At 39.4% G+C, this 20,817-nt stretch overlaps 1 protein-coding gene across 2 annotated transcripts in view; it reads right to left on the bottom strand.

The window, feature by feature from the left end:
• Positions 1-1,180: 1,180 nt before the first annotated feature.
• LOC102937625 (N-deacetylase and N-sulfotransferase 3) overlaps positions 1,181-20,817 on the bottom strand; it is a 108,546-nt gene continuing 88,909 nt past the window's right edge. Inside the window, exons 10-14 of one of the 2 annotated variants that reach the window (XM_037897115.2) lie at positions 20,297-20,471; positions 16,648-16,818; positions 11,209-11,318; positions 6,752-6,854; positions 1,181-5,474 (exon numbers count right to left, since the gene is read on the bottom strand). In XM_037897115.2, the coding sequence (XP_037753043.1) occupies positions 5,355-5,474; positions 6,752-6,854; positions 11,209-11,318; positions 16,648-16,818; positions 20,297-20,471 (679 nt within the window). In that variant the 3' untranslated portion in view covers positions 1,181-5,354. The remainder of the gene's footprint in view (positions 5,475-6,751; positions 6,855-11,208; positions 11,319-16,647; positions 16,819-20,296; positions 20,472-20,817) is intronic. The other variant, XM_043545526.1, reaches the window with a different exon arrangement.

Below are 20,817 nucleotides of genomic sequence, written 5' to 3'. Positions count from 1 at the left end.
TTTCCTGAGGGGAAAACCAGACACTTCTTTGTCTTTTTTCCAGACAGAAGCAGCATCTTCTTACCCAGCTGTAGCTGGAACCTGAGCAGTGCGGAGCCATAGTTCTCATCAATGGAAGTGGTAGTTGACGGTGCTTGGCACACTCAGATTCAATCCTTTTATGTTGGATCTGCCCTATATACCCCCTCCATTTCTCTTTAGAAAAAAGTTCTTGCGTTTCTCATTCTGTTTTCTCTACCTCTTGGCTGCCCTCATTTGTTTTCTTTCTCCTCTTGTGAGTCTTCCTTTCTGATCCTGCTAATTTTACCCTCATCATTCAGGTGGAGCATGGAGCATTAAGAAAGGTGTTTGATGCATTAGAATTGAATGGCAATTTTGGCATTGGCAAAACATTGGCAAAATTGAAAGATCTGTCAAATGGCAGCATTAGCTGAGTTGGTGACTTGAGTCTAAGAATGTAGTATGGCCGGATGCTGCTTGTAAGCAAAATGCTCTGATTGTGCTAACTCAGTACATTTGTGTTGTTACTTTACTGTTTTTTTAATTATCCAATTAAAGTAACTAGTTAATTTAAAAGAAACCCAAACATTTTATAGTGTACGGATTACATCAGTTCCCCATAATGAGCAGAATGTATCATGTTGATATTTTCTGTGTTGCCCCAAGACAACACTATAAGCTTTTATTTGGCCAGGTACCATCACATCTAGAGTGCTTTTCTGACTTCAAGTAGTTGATAGTACAGAATTTTTCTTTGGTAATATTAATTTTATAGTAATTTTTATGGATTTTTCTAATGCTCCCTGCTGTCTACGAAGGCTGTTGGAATGTCTCAACTTAAGAACAGTGTTCCTCCAAACCTCACCTAAGGGCAAATACTTTTAATAGAGCTCTCTTGTCTGTGTATATAAATATCTGAAAATGTTACTGAAGTACACTTGCAGCTTCTGGCACAAGCTGTATAAAAAGTAATCAACAAGCCTAGGCAGTAAAAAAGCAGCTTCACCGAGCAGTAATATCCACATACCGACAGAGTAAGCAATATTTTTCTTTTGGAAAATCTTTCATGCAACTACTCTGCTTCTGGCCTGTGTTGTATCTCAAAGTCAAGGTACAATAGCTGCCAAAAAAACTGGAAGGGGAGAACGTTTATGAACATAAAATCACTACTACATGGCAGTACATTTTCTTATCAGAGTTTATTGTTGCACATCAGATATCATGCCACTAGCAGAATAATATTGTTTTTTTAATTTTAAAAAACGTTGAGAAAAATGTTTCCAGAAATTTTCATTCAATGTGAATGACAAGAATATTACATCTATAAACACTGAAATATCTATTTAATTTCTTCCTGAGGAAGTTTCACATTTTTAAGCAAAAGAAAAGGGTATTCTGTACAAGGTAGCCTGCAAATCAGTTAAACTCATTCTTTTCTCAAATGTGGAGCTGGGAAAATACTGTAGCACTTTCATAAATGTTTACTGAAATAGTCAGATGAATTTACATCACCTATATTTATGCCCCTTTATGTTCACTTTCTGCAAACAATCCTGCATTGTATTTTACTGCCACAGATGTTTGTGGAAAGCAAATTTCAAAGTCAAATGCATGAGTATTTGCAGAAAACAAGTTAAACTCCACACAGACAAGTTTTTGTGAAGGAATTCCTTGCACACTCATCTAAGCAGGGAACAGAAAACATACCACATGCCTTATCTGATCAATCACAACTAATTAGCTCAACCTATCAAATATTTGCAATACATGTTTTACAATCAATCTGTAAATTTTAAAAAACCCATTAAAGTTGGTAGGATATTTATGAAAATGAATTTGAAGACACTGCAGTCTGCTTGTAGATAAGTGATGAGCTTAAAATAAGCTAAACTTGGTCAAATAAATATTTTTTTATGAATTACTTGCTCAGCTTTACTCATGTGTATCCCATTATTTTCAGATTCCAGCTATTGTAGATAAAGTCTGGAGTCTGCATGCCTTGCTGAGATTCCTTGTTCATAACTAACCTGGCTGGTCCTGAATAAATGTTATTTTTACTTTTTTTTACAGGCTTTTGCTGAATATTTTAAAACATATTTTAACATAATATTTCAAAGCAAAAACTATGGGTAGGTGCATTTATTCCCTTTTAAGGCTCATACAAAAAGTTTCAGCCCCAAATATATTTGCAAATCAGAGCAGTAAATACCTTTGTAAACTCAAAGAACACTATCAGTTTGCCTTTATTATCCATTGTTTTTAAGTGTCTCGATAATATTAACTTGCACGAGAAGTTAATGCTATCTGGAGATGCTGATGATAAAGAGCTTGATCCTGCAGACTTCTCTCAGGCATTGTCAAAATAGGAGTTTTGAACAATAAGGATTTCAGGATCAGGCCCTGTGCAATGCACAATTCTGAGAACAAAAGGCCAAATACTTTTGTTTATAGTATTTACTCAGTCAGAACTCCCACTGAAATCAATGTGGAGATCCTGTGCTCTGTGCCTGACAGTCCCCACACTCCCTGATAATATGGATGAAATGGAGCTTTACTACCAGCTATTTGCCTGGCCATGGCTGCCAAAGGGTCCCCATTTAAGAGAGGCATTCCTTCCTACATCCCATCAGGAAGCTCTGCAGAATAGGGTCTACAGCTCTAGAATATATTACCTTATCTGTATAAAATACCTGGGACTAGAAGAAAGGTAATCAGCATATCCCAGTCCACACCCAAGCCCCATCCAACCTGGGGCTGCCACACATCCTCATCCTCATTCTTACCCTCTTCCCTCCACCCCCTCCCAGATCTAGACCAGGCAGAGAGCCCTTTGTGGTGTCCTAGAAAGAAAAGTCTGTGCTATTAATGTGTGTGAGCTCCATCCCTATAGGGTTGACATCTGTGCAAAGAGGTTCCCTGCCCTCCATGCATAGCAATCTTGGGGGCATGATCTGGTCCCAAAATGCTTATGTAATTGCTGCTTTAAAGAGAGCAGAGTAATTGTAGCACCAGAGCACAAAACACAAGTTTTGTGCAGTTCCTAAAAATAGTATTTTCTTTTTAATGTTTTGGTGATGGTGTATCCGTTGTACACTAAGGATGAAAGGACTCTATTGAAGTCAGTGGGGCTACTAGAGCATCACCGTAGGTGTCTTCCCCCATGATTCACATTAACATCTTAGTTGTTACAAATCCATATAGACATTTTCAGGTCACATCAACTGTTTACACATGCAAAGGATTTTTCTTTTGTAGTTATTCAGAGTCCAGGGGGTATCTTTTACTAGATTAAAAGAATTTTAAGACAAGTCAAATTTTGGACCTAATGCACATGACAGTAAATGAAATAAGATTTTTTTCATTCTTTCTATAAATAATTATGATGTTCAACTTATAGAATGTCTACTCTACTAGATCCTTGTTGTTAATCATGCACACTCCTTTATGCAATAATGTGCTGAGTAATGTATATATACACAGCAAATTTGCCTTGATATTTTTCTTTACAGGCCTATCAAAATCATGTATTACAAAAACAAAATCCACGAGTAAAAAAAAGTTACGTTAGAATTACAATAAGGATCTCAATATCTGTTTTCTATTTAGTGAACAATAAACTGGTTTCCATCCCATTATCATAAAAATTAAATTGTGCAGTTTATGACAAACAAGTACACAGAAAAGCTTTCCACCATTTGATGTACTTTTTAACTGCCCATTTTAAAGCAAATATTGGGAATGCAGTTACAGAACCAAGCATCTAATGTGGAACAATAGTATATAGAGGGAGCATGTCCATTTTTTGACTTTGGATATTTATTCATTAGCTGTCAATGCATTTTTAAAACACACTGAGACATATTTCAGTGGAGTAACATGAGAGCTAAATTTGGCTCATATTTTTAATGATCCCTTTCCTAATTTTTTGAAGCATTAATAATTACGCCCTGGTTTCACTGTTTAACTGAGAGTACTCACACTGTGAAAACTTAAACATATACTTAAGTGTTTGCAGTACTGGAGCCTAATTCTATATCATGACTGCACACACTATTAATTTTTATTTAACTTATTTATTTAATTACAAAACTTTTAAAAAATATATCTCCCTTGGGAAAGCAAGTGCGTTTTTGCAACTTGAATGTGTTAAATTGGAAGACATTGAGAGATGCCACGTCTTTTCAGTCAGTATACGGAGAGTTTTGGAAAACACACATCAAATAAATACATAAAATTCAACATACGAAAAACCAAGACAAGATAAATTATAAATTAAGGCAATCTTAATATAGGTCTGTTTCTGTTCTTACACCAGTTTTTCAGATATAAGTCTACTGACTTCACTGGAGTTACTCCTCATTTACAGAACTGTGAGATCAGAATCTAGGCCCCATAACTTGCAACTCACAGCAGCTAGGTGTGAAAGATCTACTTTGGTCATTTGTTCATTGCATTGCTATGGTTTGGTTCAGAGTCATAAGTTTAACACTCAGATTATTACAATGTACATTTCTTTTTGAACGTTGTGCTTCATATATCTAATTAGATTTCTTCTTTAACATAGAGTAGTCTCTATTCAGAATACTCTATATTCCTTTGTGTTGCTGTTTCAGCGGACTGTGTATGGAGGTGCAGTATTTAAAAGCATAGATTCTAAACTTGAAGGGATCCACAGCACACTGTGGTTTCCTTCTCACAGAGCAGGGCCATATTTCTTACATTATTTCTTGCTACAGTGTTTTTACCTGTGGCTTCAGGATTTGGCTCACAAAACATATTCTGTCCTATTGTTTACACCTAAGCAACATGTGTTTGTACTCCTCAACTGTGGTCATTTATTTTAAGTTCAAAATTTGGTAAGCAGATTCCAAAGACAGGAGTACATTTGGCCATTGTGTGTTATACAGGGTTTTCTTAGTTTTGTATAAGACATGTCATAAAAATCAAAAAGTATGAAAAACCATGAGCAGGCAAACAATGGGCTACAAAACTTACATGAGACACAACACTCCTAAGTTTGAATATAAAAGTGTAAATATTTACTATGAAATTGGACAATTGTGTAGCTTTGCTTTTAAAGCTTATACCAGTTGCTATTGATTTCCACATGTGCGCACAGTAGTTTACAACAATTCCACAGGCCCAGGAATGGTGAAGAGAAAGCCTGCAGGCCTCCAGAGTTCTAAGAGACACACACATTTTCACAATCCACATGCCAGCATATGGGAAGAACTTCATTCTTTAATTCTCTTTTGAAGAGGTATATTTTACACCTGCCTCCTGGTAGCTATTGAAGGCTTTAGGTAAGATGACTCAAGTGTGGAAGAGAGATTTCAAGAAGCTTTCTCTCAATGCTATCTCACTTTCTGTAGTTCCTGTCTCAGCCATGATGGCAGGGGTTGTCCCAATTTGTGCAGGAGTTTTGACAGTTCCACATTGTGATCTCTGTAGTAGCTTGACAGAAAAGCCCTGCACTGATGGATAAAAAAGTAGACATTTTTATTTAGTAAAATATTGTACTGTAGATGCTATGGATTTTGAGTTTTGCAGTTTGTTTTACCTGTATCTAAACTATGCCATGTTTTCTTCTGTGCTGTATACTTTCTCCTATACTATGTATTATTGCACACAGCATCTATACTCTATTTAGCAGCTGAGCTGCAGAGGATAATTTTAGTAGATATACAGTAAATTTCCAAAATGTTCATCAAAACCAAAGAAACTGATCAGAGTCTGAGCTCAGATACATCTGTATAGATCCAGAGTAACTCTGGAGTCAATAAGCTACTCTGAGTTTACATCAGTGTAACTGAGGGCAGACTATAACTCCATAGTATTTCAGGGTTTGTCATTCAGGTATTTACATTTTTTAGAGCTGTTCAGGATGGACAAACATAATACAAATAATACCCCACAGAGGCTGATTCTCCTCTCACAAGAGTTACTCCTGATTTACACCAGCATGAGAATAAAATCAGGCCTACAGTACAATAAGTAAGTACAATAGTACTTACTACTGACCAAGTCTTGAGCTCTTCACTCAGGTTTCATTCAGACTAAGTTAAGTGGGAGTTCAGTATGAGAAGGCCAGAGTAAAAACAGAGGTTCCAAATGCTTGCTGAGAATTCTTCCCCTCCTCTGTGCAGAAGCGGGAGTGTGGACCTCAGCTATCAGGCCTGTGAAAGTAACTTTATCTGAACATTTCTGAAGAAACATTTTCAAAACTGATAGATACCAAAATTAATTGGTCTTAAAAATGGACTGCCATGAGAACATGTGTAACTGTTAATAGCCTGACAAGTCAAGAATGAAACAGACTGGAAGAACAGAGGACAGTCCCACATTTACACATCTGACCATGACTGCAACAAACCATGAGTTTTGAGCTTGTTGCTGGTGTGGGTTGCTTAGCTGAGGGGCTGAGATTTTAACTATGTTGCAGCTTTTTGAGAGCTAGTAGGTTTTTCAATATGAAGAAAATGTTTAAAAAACAATTTCAGGGTAAGTTAATTTGGAGACATCCTGGCCTTTATGCTCACCCTGTATACAAAAGGTTGAAAAACGATCATGTGGTTCATAGTATCAGAAAGGCCTCAGCTGTAGGGAGAGTTAATACAAATAAACCACAGGTTGTTAATTTTATCCTTCTTGTTCTTGTTATAATTTTGTCAATGGAGTGTCCCACATGTGTGAGTGAGGCGCTCCTTAAAGCCATTCAAATGCTGTATTGCCTCAGAAAACAATGGTTTACCTCTGAATCCATAGGAGGGTATTTTCTGCCTTTGCTCTTTCCAAGACACTTGGTTTTTCCTTCTTCCAGGAGTTGACACCAGAAACCTTTATGTGAATCGAACCTGAAATGAATATTTTGTACAACTTTCAATTCAGCAAACAAATCAAATATGTTCCGTCTAAGATTTTTTTTTTATCACTTCAGCAACTTAATATTTTGGGTCCACTTTTCCCTTGTTATTCAGGCAGGACACCCCTTTGGAAAGAATAAAAAATAACAGGATAGCTAGCTATCCTTATAGATTTCTAGGACACACATAACTGAACACAGATCCCATTGAATCTAGGCACATATAGACCCTATTTAATTTTATTGATAGTTTATATTGCAGAGGATTATACTGTACAGGATTGGCGCCCCATTTCATTGGGGGCTCTACAAACCACATAAGAAGGCACAATCCTTGTCTTGAAGAGCTCACAATCTAAATAGACAAGGCAGACACAGGGTGAGAAAAAGGGATACAACATACAAGCTAAGGGTCAACTTCTGCAACCATTACTCATCTTGAATAGTACCTTATTTGTCCATTAGTTCCATGGAAATCTATGTGACTACTTACATAATAAGGTACTCTTCACTGTGAGTAAGGATGGCAGAGTCAGGCCCAAAGTGAGAATGTCACAGCAATTCCAAAGTTTGTTTTCTTTGACTATATTATGGTAAACAGAAGTGGGGTAAAAGGGAGGACAGGATGGGGTAAGTTAATAGGAGCAAGGCAGCAGAAAAAGGAAAGGATGGGCGAGACTGTGCATGGACTAGGGAAAAGGGAGATAGGAAGAAGAAAGGAGTGAGGAGGGAGAAAAGGCTGTTGAGGAGCATGGAGGACAGAAAGAATGAAGCTGGCAGTAATGCAGTTGTGTGAGAAAAATGGAGTAAAACAACCAAACAGCAGAGAGGATGAATGGCCATTGTTTAACCTGAAGAAAACAGAATCTGATGATGAAGAACAATTGGGTTCAGGGGGGTGTGATGATTACGGCGAATCATCAAGTTGCGGCGAAGAGGTTCTCCTCCTGAGGTCTGCATCTCCCTTGGGAACCCTGCTCTTCCTCCCCCAGCCCACAAATGGGGACTTAGAGCCTGGAGCCCAAGAGATGGTTTTTCCCCCTGCTCAGACCTGCAGGTGGGGTACTCCAACTGGGCTTCTCCCTTACCTACTGGCACCTCAGAGAGATGAACAAAGTCTCTCTATGGTTCTCACCTTCCCCCCCCCCCCCCCCCCCCCCCCCCCCCCCCCCCCGCCACAGTATATTTACTCAGGCTTTTGAAATTACACCAATGTCAGTCTAGCAATGGATTAAAGGTGTGATGATGTACCTCACAAGTGGTATTCCACAATGACATTATCAGGGGCTTTATCTGTACAGTAATGTTAACATTAAAGGGCCTTATTTTTAATTCACAAGGTATATGGACCTTATCTTGCTTCCATCAATGTCAGTGTCAAAACTCCCATTGGGAGCAGAACGGGTTTCTTAGACTCCTCTCTCCTCTTTACCAGCATCATGAGTGATTCACAGCACAGATACGCACATCTTAAGAGCTCTTTGCATCACCATTATATGCACATGCTTATTTTGACATGACTTCTCTATGCAGCCAGCCAGTATATACACCAAACCAGAACAAAATATATATGTTTGTGTACAGACATGAACTACGTTTGAGCTAGAGATCTGGATAGGTGTTTTCTGTCTTTTATAGATCAAATCAAACAATACTAATAAATAATGTCAATGGAGCTGTATCTGGACAAGTTGAACTGATCATGTATTTTAGAGCACATTTCAAGGGCCATATTATGCCTTCAATCCATTTATTGGATGTCAATGGGAGTTGTACACGACTGATCAAGGGCACAGCTTTGGCAGTAGCATGGACACAGGTAACACCTGTTTTGATTGCATAAGAAACTATATGCAATAAGTATTGACAAAGATTCATGGGAGTCAAATTTCCAGAAGTGAGCAATTATTGTGGATCCCATGTACATCATGACACAAAGTGCCTTTAAATTATCCAAGATATGTGGATTATTGAAGTATTATTCATTTTATGAAATCTTTTTTGTTAAATTTCCATTTGATCATGCAGAAACCAGAGTATATCTGCACAGTTAAAAATCTGCACAGTTAAAACTACTGTCTGCCACAAAAAAACCCCTCCTTTCAAGACTTAGGGACAAATCTTTGGCTCAGTTTATGTATCTGTAAGGGGTACAGTTGCCTTCAATTGCTGCATAAAATGGCTGTGCACCACCTTGACTGTTCCTGGAGATGGTCAGTTCAGTGCATATGGATGGAAGGAACCCACAATCCACTATCATGGGATGTGGAGCTGCCCGGGGTGGGGAAATCATAAGTTGGGTCTACCCTAAAGAACAGAGACATTTGTAATTTAATCTGTGGAACAGCATTTGTAGAAGTATCAATGGTGGAGTATGTTCAACCAGAGTTAATTAAAAGCTGTTTTGTGAAAAAAGACAATTCATCCACAGGAACATCCTCTCAAGTGACAACAGAGTGACAGTATAAATTCACGACAAATCATAGTATAAAAGTGATAGCATTAAACAAAGCCCACAGGTCATAACAAGACTGATATGCTCAAGACATTTAATTGCTTGATAGAAATACCAATATTGCCAGCCAGCTTGTTTTAAGGATAAATTCATCAACCTCACACAACGGCTAGAAAATATCTGCTAGTGTGATCTAATGGGTGGAGCAGGAGACTGGCAACCGGCACTTCTGGGTTCTTCTTCTGGCTTTGTCACTGACTGTGTGCCATTAGGCAAGTGTTTGTTTTTAATACAGATTTTTATACAATGTCCATTACGACAGAGTCTACAATTACTAGTCTACCATTCAATTCTCAGTGCTTCCATCTAACCCTCTGTAAACTGGGCACCATAATATTTACCAACCTCAAATGGATTTGTGAAGATTAATTACAGAATGTAAAATGCTTTGAGTTCATTGGATAAAGAACCTATATTTTTATTTCACATTACACTGCTGCAATTTTGTAGGTAGAAGTAGATGGGAATTTTCTACCATATTTAGCAATTATCAAATGACATACAGGGCCAAATTCATTACTGGTATAACTAAACTGATTTCAATAGAGCTATACCTGGGTGAACTGCGTCAAAGTAATGGAAAAAGTTGTCTGAATCTATGTTATGCTAAATGAACATTATCTGTGTTCAAGGGTAGACAAGAAGGAAAAGCCTACTGCAGAATTATATGCAGAATAATAATTCACAGCATCCAGGTCAAGACCTTTGGTGTACAAAGAAACGGAGCTTTCAATAGAGTTACTTCCAGGGATGAATTGGGTCCATTATGTCTTTACAATACACTTGACTTTATCTCATGAAAGATAAAATCTGTTTTGCTACATACTCCACAAAAAGGAATAGAGCACAACTGTCTGAAAGCATTAAATAGAGAAATGTCTAGGAAAGGAAAGGAATTTTTTTCTGAGAGCTTCTTATAAAAACTGACAATGGGCTCACATTCAAAAGAGCAGCCTAAGGTTCTCAATCTTATTTTAAGGGCAAGTAAATCTAAATGTCTGAATCCAAAGGATTTGTGTACATTATACAGAGAGTGGATTTTACATTCCTGACACTGATATTGTTGAGTCTCCTGCAATTGAATGTAAAGGAAAACCAGCCTTCTATCCATTCTGTTTACGCATGGTGAATCTTTTGCTGCTGAGGAAAAAGATGCAAAAGCATCTCTCTCTTTTATCCATCCAAAATCCAAACACAATTTTCACAAACCAATACTTGTTTTATCTGTCAGGTGTCCATCTCTGTAATATTTAAACACCATATTTAATGCCTGGCTCAATGCAGAATTCACAGAAAATATAATCCTTCTGAGTTGCATTCTTTCCACATATTGTTAACGATTACTTGGACAGCAGTTTGAAAGCGTGCAAGAAAGAAAAAATTACTTTTCATGTCTAATCAGCACATAAGCAAGTCCAGATTTTTCCACAGAAATTAAAGAGGGTAAAGACATTGAAAAATACACACTGTTGCCCATATTAGCATTAGTGATATGGCTTGCATGCAGAATTAGTCAGAGGAGTATTAGTGGCTATTAATTTGTATTAATTTTGCTTATAGAATCAACCCCATTTTGTTACAGCCAACAAATTTCTCATCAACCTAATCTTGCAAGGTGCCGAGGTTTGTCTCAGAAGTTCTGAGCGTGCATTCACACACATATACATTTAGATGTACAAAAATTCAATGAATAACAGCAAATTATAATTTACAAGGAATATTGCAACCCATTCTTTTCAGACTCTTTATACAAAACTACAGTTGCACAATTATTTCCTTTTTAAATCACTCCATGGCTAATATTCCATGACATTAATTATGAATAACTCACGTTAGGGCTTCAGAGTAATTATAATGAGGCGAGACTCCCAGAAACTTCTGCACTTCATCCATCACGGTAGCTGGGTCAGTTCTCAGCTGCTGTCCATCAATAATTAGCAACTGCAAAAATAAAATAATACTGTATTTAAAATTCATCATATTTCAAGCTTCAAACTAAAACTTTGACCTATGTCACGCTCATTCATTAAGAGGAAAAGAGGTGCCCCAGGGAATGGTAACAGGTCTGGTCTTATTTATCATTGTCATTAATGATCTGGGAGAAGAGTAAATGGCACACTAATTAATTCTGAAATTCAATGATATGGAAACTGTTGTGAGCACCACCGAGGACAGCGAAATAATGCTGAAGGACCTAGTGAGATTACAAATATCGGCAGGAAATTAAATAAGATTCATCCTGGCAAAATACAAGCTCATACGTCTGGAAAAAATAAGCTGCAACACCCCGGCCACCCCCACATATAAAACGAGAGGAAGATATTCTGAGACATATGTGTGCTCTTTTTTCAGAGTATCAATTAATTCCTTGTCACTGCTGAAGAAAGCACTCAGCTCTCTGATCCTTTCCCATACACGAGTTTTTTCTTGTGCCCAAGATCCATCATGACTCAACAGTGGGAGCTGAAGCCGCTATGGTGCACTGTGGATAGGGGATGGCTAATCTTCAGGTCCAGATTGGCTGTTGGACAACCAGTCATTTTTCCCATGGAAAAGCTGCTTTTTGTGACCGCAGAGCTGGTTCACTAACAACTCTTCTAAAACTGTTTTTCCCCCATCAGAGGTTGCCATCATATGTGAAGTAGAGCTTGTTGCACATAAAGCAGGTTTCTCCTACCTTCCTGCTGCTCTCTACTTCTGATCATAACTTGCTTTTAGATTTAGTGGAGATGGCTGAATGAACTGGAACTAGGGAGTGGCTTAGGGGAGGATGACTGGTGAGTGAATGGACTGAGTGAGGCAGCGGTTCTGTGGAAAAAATTGCATGTGTTCATATAATTAAAGATTGTACCATAATTCCTATGCACAGGGTACTAAATTAGTTGCATGGTCAAATTTAATTCTGGCATTTCCTAACTTGTGAGTGCTAGACTTGCAACCCTAAGGTTCTTTTATTGTAGTGTTTTTGTATATAATTTCCTAGATTTTTAAAAAAGCAAACTGAAAAACAGAAATTCCACAATGTAGAACCATACTGACTCCCACAGGCTTCATCAGTATAGTTAGAACCTTAAGATCCACACCACAGACCTCTGCCACTTGAGCTAACACTGATAGTAGTAGCAGGTTGTGCTACATCCTCTACATGGGCGTCTCTAAAAGGATAAGAGGCACACATTTTGTGAGTGGGTTTCACAGCTATTTGTGGACAGCTGAGGAATGCTAAGCCTTGGGGCTTCTCTAAACCAAAACTTAATTTACTGCAAGCTGGGCTGTAAATCTACCTCGCGCATTAGCCAGCCGCACACTAAATGTCCATGTGGACCTTGCTGCTGGGTACTAGAAGTTCCCTAGTGCAATTTGTTCTATCCTGTTTTGAAACAGGAGATCACAGTGCACTAGGAAACTTTAAGTGAGAGGCAGCAAGGTCCACATGGACACACAGTGCATGGCAGGCTAATGCGGGGTAAGATTTAAAACCCAGCTTGCTGCACGCTAAGTGTTTGTACAGACAAGCCCCCAAGAGTCCTATATTCTATACCAGATTCTGAGGGAAGTGTACTCTACTAGCAACCTTTTCTGCCTGTTTTCTGCATGCCTGACCTCTTCTGTGGCTTGCACCTCCAGTCTGCCACAGTTTCAGACTCAATCTCCCACTCCAGTTCCTCCATGCCCCATCCTGCTCCCCCCATTCAGTTTCTCATCCCTAGTTTCTCCCCTTTTGGCTCCCTGTCCCAGTTTAGCCTTTGCCCCTACCCTTAGGCCTCTCTTAATTTTCCTCTTTGCAGCCCCTGCTGGTCATCAGCAGCAATTCCAGAGAAAGTCCCACTCAGCCCCTTGCAGCCCGGAGATGGAGCATGCTCAGTACAGATGGAATGTTCAATCTCTACTGAGCATGAGTGAATGGAAATTTCCAGAGGCTCAAAACTTGACCAAATTTGTGTAGATTTTCACAGGATTGGCAAAAGTTACATCCCTGGCAACAGGGAAACTCCTGTGCCAAATTTCAAGTCCTTGATATAAAGCATGGAGGCACTAAAGCTTCTCAACAAACTTGTCAAAAATAATTTGTTAACACAGGTAAAATGATGCATTTTCCCCGATCTTGTTCTGATAAATGACTGAATCCTTTTTGCTGAAATTTTCTTCAAAATTCAGTCTGACACAGATGCCTGGCATGGAAAATTTCATCCCACATGGTTAAATTTTGGCAAAGCTCTAAACAACTGAAAACAGGGTTTGTGAAGTGCCTTGAGATGTACAGATGGAAAGCTCTATATAAGAGGTAGATATTATTATAATGGAAACTATCAGGGAATCTTAACTATTTGCATTGCTACTTGCATTACCTATAATATGTTTGACTATAATAATAAATAACAATAATAATTTTAATTTATAAGGTGCCTCTCACACTAAAGTGCTCAGGGTGCTGAAAAACAATCAGAAAAACAATTTTATTCATTAATAGAAGACCATGCTGACCTCAAAATTAGACTATGTGGGTAAATATAATAACAATAAAGATATGAAAGAAGATAACTTACAGATTGGTTCATAGGTGGGGGAGTTCATATGAGTCCAACATGTAAGAAATATACTACTCATGTAGTGTCCCCGTATAAGCTACACATATACATATTTGGTCCAGTTGAGATATGCTGAGTAGATTCCAGTCTTTCTTTGCATCTAAGGCTAAACTTTATGCTAACTTGCTGATTACAGATCTGCATCAGATAACTATTTTAATCATGCTGTACTCAATAGCAAATTTGGATATGACTGACTATGTTCATTGCTGATGTGTTTACACAGAAACAATGAGTCAGTCAGTGGTGATAGACAATTATTTGTTTTCACCGAGGGATATGAAATCCTATGTCCCTTGAGGACCTATCCTAGAATGCATACTGTTCAACATACGCGAGACCTTTGGAGAGATCAAATCTAAACAGAGTGTAGAGAATATCACATCAGTATGCTGGAATTGCACAACTGTATATCTTATGGACTCTTCAAATTTGGATCCTAAAAGAACATGTAGACAATATCACCAGCCAGATGCATCAGAGCTTCTTTGTTCACACCATGGGAAAAGAGAAGTTGCAGACTCTGGATAAATTCTCTCCTCCAAACAAGCCCTTAGAGGGTGTGCTGGGAATTAGTGCTTCACAGAGTGTCAGCATTCAGAAACATCAACACCAGAAACAAAGCCTATCAACAAGACATGAGTAATGTGATGTATGCCACCCCTATGTTATGCACCAGAAGGAGTATGGGGCTTGTGATGCATTTCTTCTAAGGCATGTGCTTGGAGAGCGTAGACAGGAGATAGATATCTTGTTAAGTATGTGTCTTCAGAGGCTTGTCAGGAGTATGCACTTTTCAGGTTCATTAAGTGATATCTGTTTTGAGATAAGCACACTTTGGTCTCATGAATTGCACACACCAGGAAACACAAACCCTTTGAGGCTCAATGTGTAACACACAGAGATTCAAAGGGACAGGAGTGCCAACTGTAGGTTCCAATGCACCAAATGGTTTCTCAGTTTCAATAGAGCTGTGCACCAATGAGCTGGGAGGGGAGTGGTGGCCCCCAATGTACTAGCAGTGATACAATGCACTGACAGACCTGGAAGAGGTGTGATGGGTAGAGGACATTTAGGCATCAACAGATTGAAAAAAACAGTGATGACAGAAATCGCAGAGGCACCAGTGTGCACAGAGGTAGTGATATGCTGGCAGTTCTCAGTGGAGTGAGCAGTGAAATGATTAGCTCATGGAAGGACCGCTGAACTCATGAGCAGATGAAGACACTGAAACACTTAATGACTCATGGGCATTATGTCTTTATTTATCTGTGTATCATACCCAGTTCCAGACACTCAAGACTCTATATCATCAAGTCTTCACAGTGGTCAGTGCACTAAATCTCCTCTGCTCCCACCAGGGGTGGATAATGCATTGATATTTCACAATGCTGGCCAAGGCTTTGATGCTGCACAGTGCAGAAGCATTATACAGCACCATCCCAGCAATTTATCGTGATACACTAGATTTCCCATCAATGCTTTTTGCTGGAAGCCCTGATGGGATATCACATGGCTGATGCCTGATGCACTCTGAAGCACTGGGTTTCCTATTGTGCTTTCTGACAGGTTCACCAATATAGCCAGTAGGGTCCCAGAAAGTGACAAAATTAAAAGAAAAAACAAGAAAACAACTCCGTGTTAAAGGCAGTTCAATGTGCAAGAGGGGTGCAAGGAGCAGCAGTGCTGAAGTTTCCTCAGTTGCTGTTCCTGTTGCTTTTTGTTGATGAAGTCCCAGTTGTGCAGTACCAGGAGTTAGTGCATGGCTGTGACATCACCAGAAGACCCCACCAACCAATCAGAACATGGTTTTGGATAATCAGTGCCCCAAACCACATACACACTGTGACGGGGCAAGGCCAGATGGCTATAGAAAAGTAGTGGGAGATAGATATATTAGCTCCAGGCTAAACAAATCCCTGGTACCAGGATAAGTGAAATGGAAGGTGCTCCAGGTCAATTAAGACACCAGGGGCCAATTAAGAACTTTCCAGAAGGCAAAGAGAATGCTAAGTTGATTGGGACACCTGAAGCCAATCAGAGGCTGGCTGAAACTAGTTAAAAGCCTCCCAGTCAGTCAGGTGGGTGTGCATGTCAGGAGCTGTGGGAGGAAGTTGCACTGTTGGAGAGGCTGAATAGTACACACCATATCAGGCACAAGGAAGGAGGCCCTGAGGTAAGGGTGAAGTGGAGCTTGAGGAAGTGAGGGCTGCTGTGGGGGAAGTAGCCCAGGGAATTGTACATGTCATGTTTCTAAAAGGTCAGCTACCATAGCTGATACTATTAGGGTCCCTGGGCTGGAGTCTGGAGTAGAGGGTGAGCCTTGGCTCCCCCCATCCCACCTTTGCCCCCTGATTAATCACTGAGACTGGGAGACAACAGAAACTGTGCAAGGAAGGATAACTTCTCCTCACCTCCCTTGCTGGCTTATGATGAAAATGGCTCAGTAGACTGACCCTTGTCTCTAGAGAAAGAAGGGTTACGTGGAGGGTCTCAGTGAGCCTCTGAGGCTAGCGAAATCCGCCAGGAAACGTGGGACCCACGGAGGCAAGGACAGAGCTTTGTCACAACACATATATATTCATGAATAGTAATAATCAGTAATGAAGACTTCAGAAAAAGTGAATAATCTAAGATATCAAATATATATGAAATAAGACACAATGTTACATTCTATTCACCTGGTAAGTTGGGAAATAAGTTAGCCATCTTTCTATATGGGTGGCATACCATCCAGGTACTAGACATCTCTTTTGTAGAGCTCTAAGCTCTGATGGGGCTCGAGGTCCAGCTGTGATCACCTGATAGAAGCTAAATTTTAGAGCTGCAGGGTCCTCATGAGATCTCTGATGCTGTAAAAGAAAGGTAAGTTACAAGAACATCATGGACACCGGAGTTCAGAGTCATAGAAATGGGACAGAATATATGTGGGCAATGGTCTAAGGACCTATTTGTGACTGATTAAATTACATTAGAAGTGAATTTCAGTTAAGAAGACTTGGTCTATATTAGATAAATTACTAAGAAGATAAGAATAACACCACTATTAACTATCAAAAGATCTGACTAGTATTAGCAATTGCAAACTAGAACACATTTTCATTTAATGAAATGGCAGCTTATGTACAAACAAACCCAGGATAACAAACTCAAATAAGGTGAACCTCTACTTATGTGGCCAAATCTTGAAGTCCTTACATGGTTTATATTCAGACCTTACTCCAGCAAAGCTCTCATTGATGGTGATCAGATAGATAACTTCTACTTATAGGAACAAAAAAAAAATCCATAAAAGAAAATATTATATATAATATAGATCCTGAGGTCCTTATTCCGTTTCTACTTATTCCTCGTTTTGTCAAATTCCTATTGTAGTCAGAAGACCAGAAGAAAGGGACTTTTTGAAATAAGAGCCAACAATTAAGAAGAGGGTGGACAGATCCCACTGTTTCAAATACCCCGTGTATGTAACTAGATGGCATAGTGATAGGCATTATAGAAATACTTATAGATAAAAGACAGATAAAATAATTGTATTTACTATTTCATGGATCAAAAAATGAGGTACAAACTTGCATGATGGAATAGTATACAGTAGTTACTGAATAACTTACAAAGAGATGTTGTGTTTTACTAAGAAAAAAATTTTGACCATAGGTGCTGCTGTTATTATTGTTAGTAAAGCAAGCCCATCACTCTCACAGATCTTGGGAGACAGGCCACTCACCGGCAACCACACACCACACAACAGAACCACTAACCTAGGAACCTATCCTTGCAACAAAGCCCGTTGCCAACTGTGTCCACATATCTAGTCAGGGGACACCATCATAGGGCCTAATAACATCAGCCACACTATCAGAGGCTCGTTCACCTGCACATCTACCAATGTGATATATGCCATCATGTGCCAACAATGCCTCTCTGCCATGTACATTGGTCAAACTGGACAGTCTCTACGTAAAAGAATAAATGGACACAAATTAGACGTCAAGAATTATAACATTCAAAAACCAGTCAGAGAACACGTCAATCTCTTTGGTCACTCGATTTCAGACCTAAAAGTTGCAGTTCTTCAACAAAAAAACTTCAGAAACAGACTCCAACGAGAGACTGCTGAATTGGAATTAATTTTCAAACTGGATACAATTAACTTAGGCTTGAATAAAGACTATGAGTGGATGTGTCATTCCACAAAGTAAAACTATTTCCCCATGTTTATTTTCCTCCCCACCCCCCACTGTTCCTCAGACGTTCTTGTCAACTGCTGGAAATGGCCCACCCTGATTATCACTACAAAAGGTTTCTTGCCCCCCCGGTAATAGTTCACCTTAAGTAATCACTCTCGTTACAGTGTGTATGGTAACACCCATTGTTTCATGTTCTCTATGTATATAAATCTCCCCACTGTATTTTCCACTGAATGCATCGGATGAAGTGAGCTGTAGCTCACGAAAGCTTATGCTCAAATAAATTTGTTAGTCTCTAAGGTGCCACAAGTACTCCTTTTCTTTATTTTGAATTTAAGATATTCAAAGTTCCCCTTCAGCGTTAACCTGGCTTGCTTGTTTGTTATGATGCCAAAGAGAATGGCAGCAAGAATGGTACTTCAGTAGTACTGACTGAACTCTGAGGTAAAATAGAGTACTAAGCTTTATTGTGTGTAAGTAAAAAAAATATTTGGTACTGATATTGGATTTAAGTTGCAAGTTTTATTTCAACTGCTACTAGAGTAATTTTTTTCCAGTGGATGATGAAATGGTTCTGAGTCTGTTTTGTGTTTTAATTTCTTTATTGGTCTGAGATGTACAACTGTTATGCATTCAAGCCTGATGAGTATATCAATTTGGTTACAATGTACGCCCATTTGTTACCACATGTTTAGGGCCCTACCAAATTCATGGTCATGAAAAATGTATCATGGAGCATGAAATCTGATCGTTTGTGTGCTTTTACCTAATACCAGTGTTTCCCCAACTTGGGACGCCGCTTGTTCAGGGAAAGCCCCTGGCGGGCCGGGCCAGTTTGTTTACCTGCCGCGTCCGCAGGTTCGGCCGATCGTGGCTCTCACTGGCCGCGGTTCGCTGTGCCCGGCCCCAACGGGGGCTGCGGGAAGCGGTGGCCAGTAAGTCCCTCGGCCCGCGCCCAAGTTTGGGAAACACTGCCTTATACTATACAGATTTCATGGGGGAGACCAACATTTATAAAATTGGGGGTCCTGACCCAAAAGTGAGTTGCAGGGGGTCACAAGGTTATTTTAGGGGGGTCACAGCATTGCCACCCTTACTTCTGCGCTGCCTTCAGAGCTGGGCAGCTGGAGAGTGGCAGCTGTTGGCCAGGTGCCCAGCTTTGAAGGCAGCACCCCACCAGCAGCAGCACAAAAGTAAAGGTGGCAATACCATCCCATGCCAGCCTTACTTCTGTTCTGCTGCCTTCAGAGCTGGGCGGCCAGAGAGTAGCGGTTGCTGACTGAGAGCTCAGCTCTGAGGGCGGCAGCACAGAAGTAAGGGTGGCAGCACCATACCATGCCCTCCTTACTGTCTGCGCTGCTGCTGGCAGCAGTTCTGTCTTCAGAGCTGGGCTCCCGGCCAGCAGTCGCCGCTCTCCAGCTGCCATCACCAGCAGCGCAGAAATAAGGGTAGCAGTATTGCAACCCCCCATACAATAGCCTTGTGACCTCCCCACAACTCCTTTTTGGGTCAGGATTCTTTCAATTACAACACCATGAAACTTCAGATTTAAATAGCTGAAATCATGAAATTTATGATTTTCAAAATCCTATGACAGTGAAATTGACCAAAATGGACCATGAATTTGGTAGGGCCCAACATATGTTCCTTTACTACGGTCAGTTTAACAAATGTTTAAAAGTTAACCTTACTCAAAATTCAGGCCTTATTCTGTGTCTGCAAAAAACTGAGACCGTGAGTAATTGCATGTACATACCTCATATTTGGAAGCACAAATTGGGCAACTGTTCACATGCATGGCACTCAGATGCACAATTAATTGCGTAAATGCACGTTCTTTACATGCAGTTATTCATGCAAGCACTTTCTTTGCATCACATATTACAGCCAGAGTTCTGAAAAATATGGCCTTCAGTGTTTATATATTTTAAAAGAGTGGATTATCAAGTTTATATGTACAGGAAGGTTTTTCTGTACTCATAGGTAATTGTTGGGTGATGAACGGGTTTTTAAATAAATGCTTACCTGATCAAACCACTTTGGTTTTCAATATTTGATCACAATATATTGAGAGGATCCCAGATAAAACTGTTTTATACATATTCAACTAGAACCTGCCTGTATTTTTCAAAGTCCCTACCTGATACCAGGAGTATGCCCGATCTGATGGGTCGATGAGAATGGTGATGATCTTGGCCTTAGGGATCAGGGAAGCAACTCGTTTGGGAGCTTCCTCAGAATGGAAGTAGTTGGCACTTTTTTCAAAGAGAAAGTCGGTGGTGACATTGGATGGTATAGGGAAGAAATCCATATACCTAGAAAAGGAACACTGTCCTCAGAATTACTCAAAAGTCCTGCATACACTAAAGCAAGGAAGGTGGGTGCATATGTTAAATATATTAGAGAATAATCCATAAAAATAACAGACAGTCATTGTCAAGTAAAAACATTCAAAAATAAAAGGCCTTGTTTTTTGTAGTGAGAAGAAAGTGTTATAGGTATAATAAACAATTTATCTTCTTTAAATTAGTGGTCCAGTTCCTGAAGTCACTCATTTCTTACTCAGGCAAAACTCTCAAAGTCAATAGTAAAGACTGAGTAAAAATAAAAACTTCTGAATTTGGCCCTCTGCTATTTGTAAAAAAATTGCTTTATTATTTG

This window comes from Chelonia mydas, chromosome 4 (assembly GCF_015237465.2).
Source record: "Chelonia mydas isolate rCheMyd1 chromosome 4, rCheMyd1.pri.v2, whole genome shotgun sequence".
NCBI lineage: Eukaryota > Metazoa > Chordata > Testudines > Cheloniidae > Chelonia > Chelonia mydas.
Note: the sequence above shows the minus strand (reverse complement) of the source record. Positions and strands in the feature narration are given on the sequence as shown.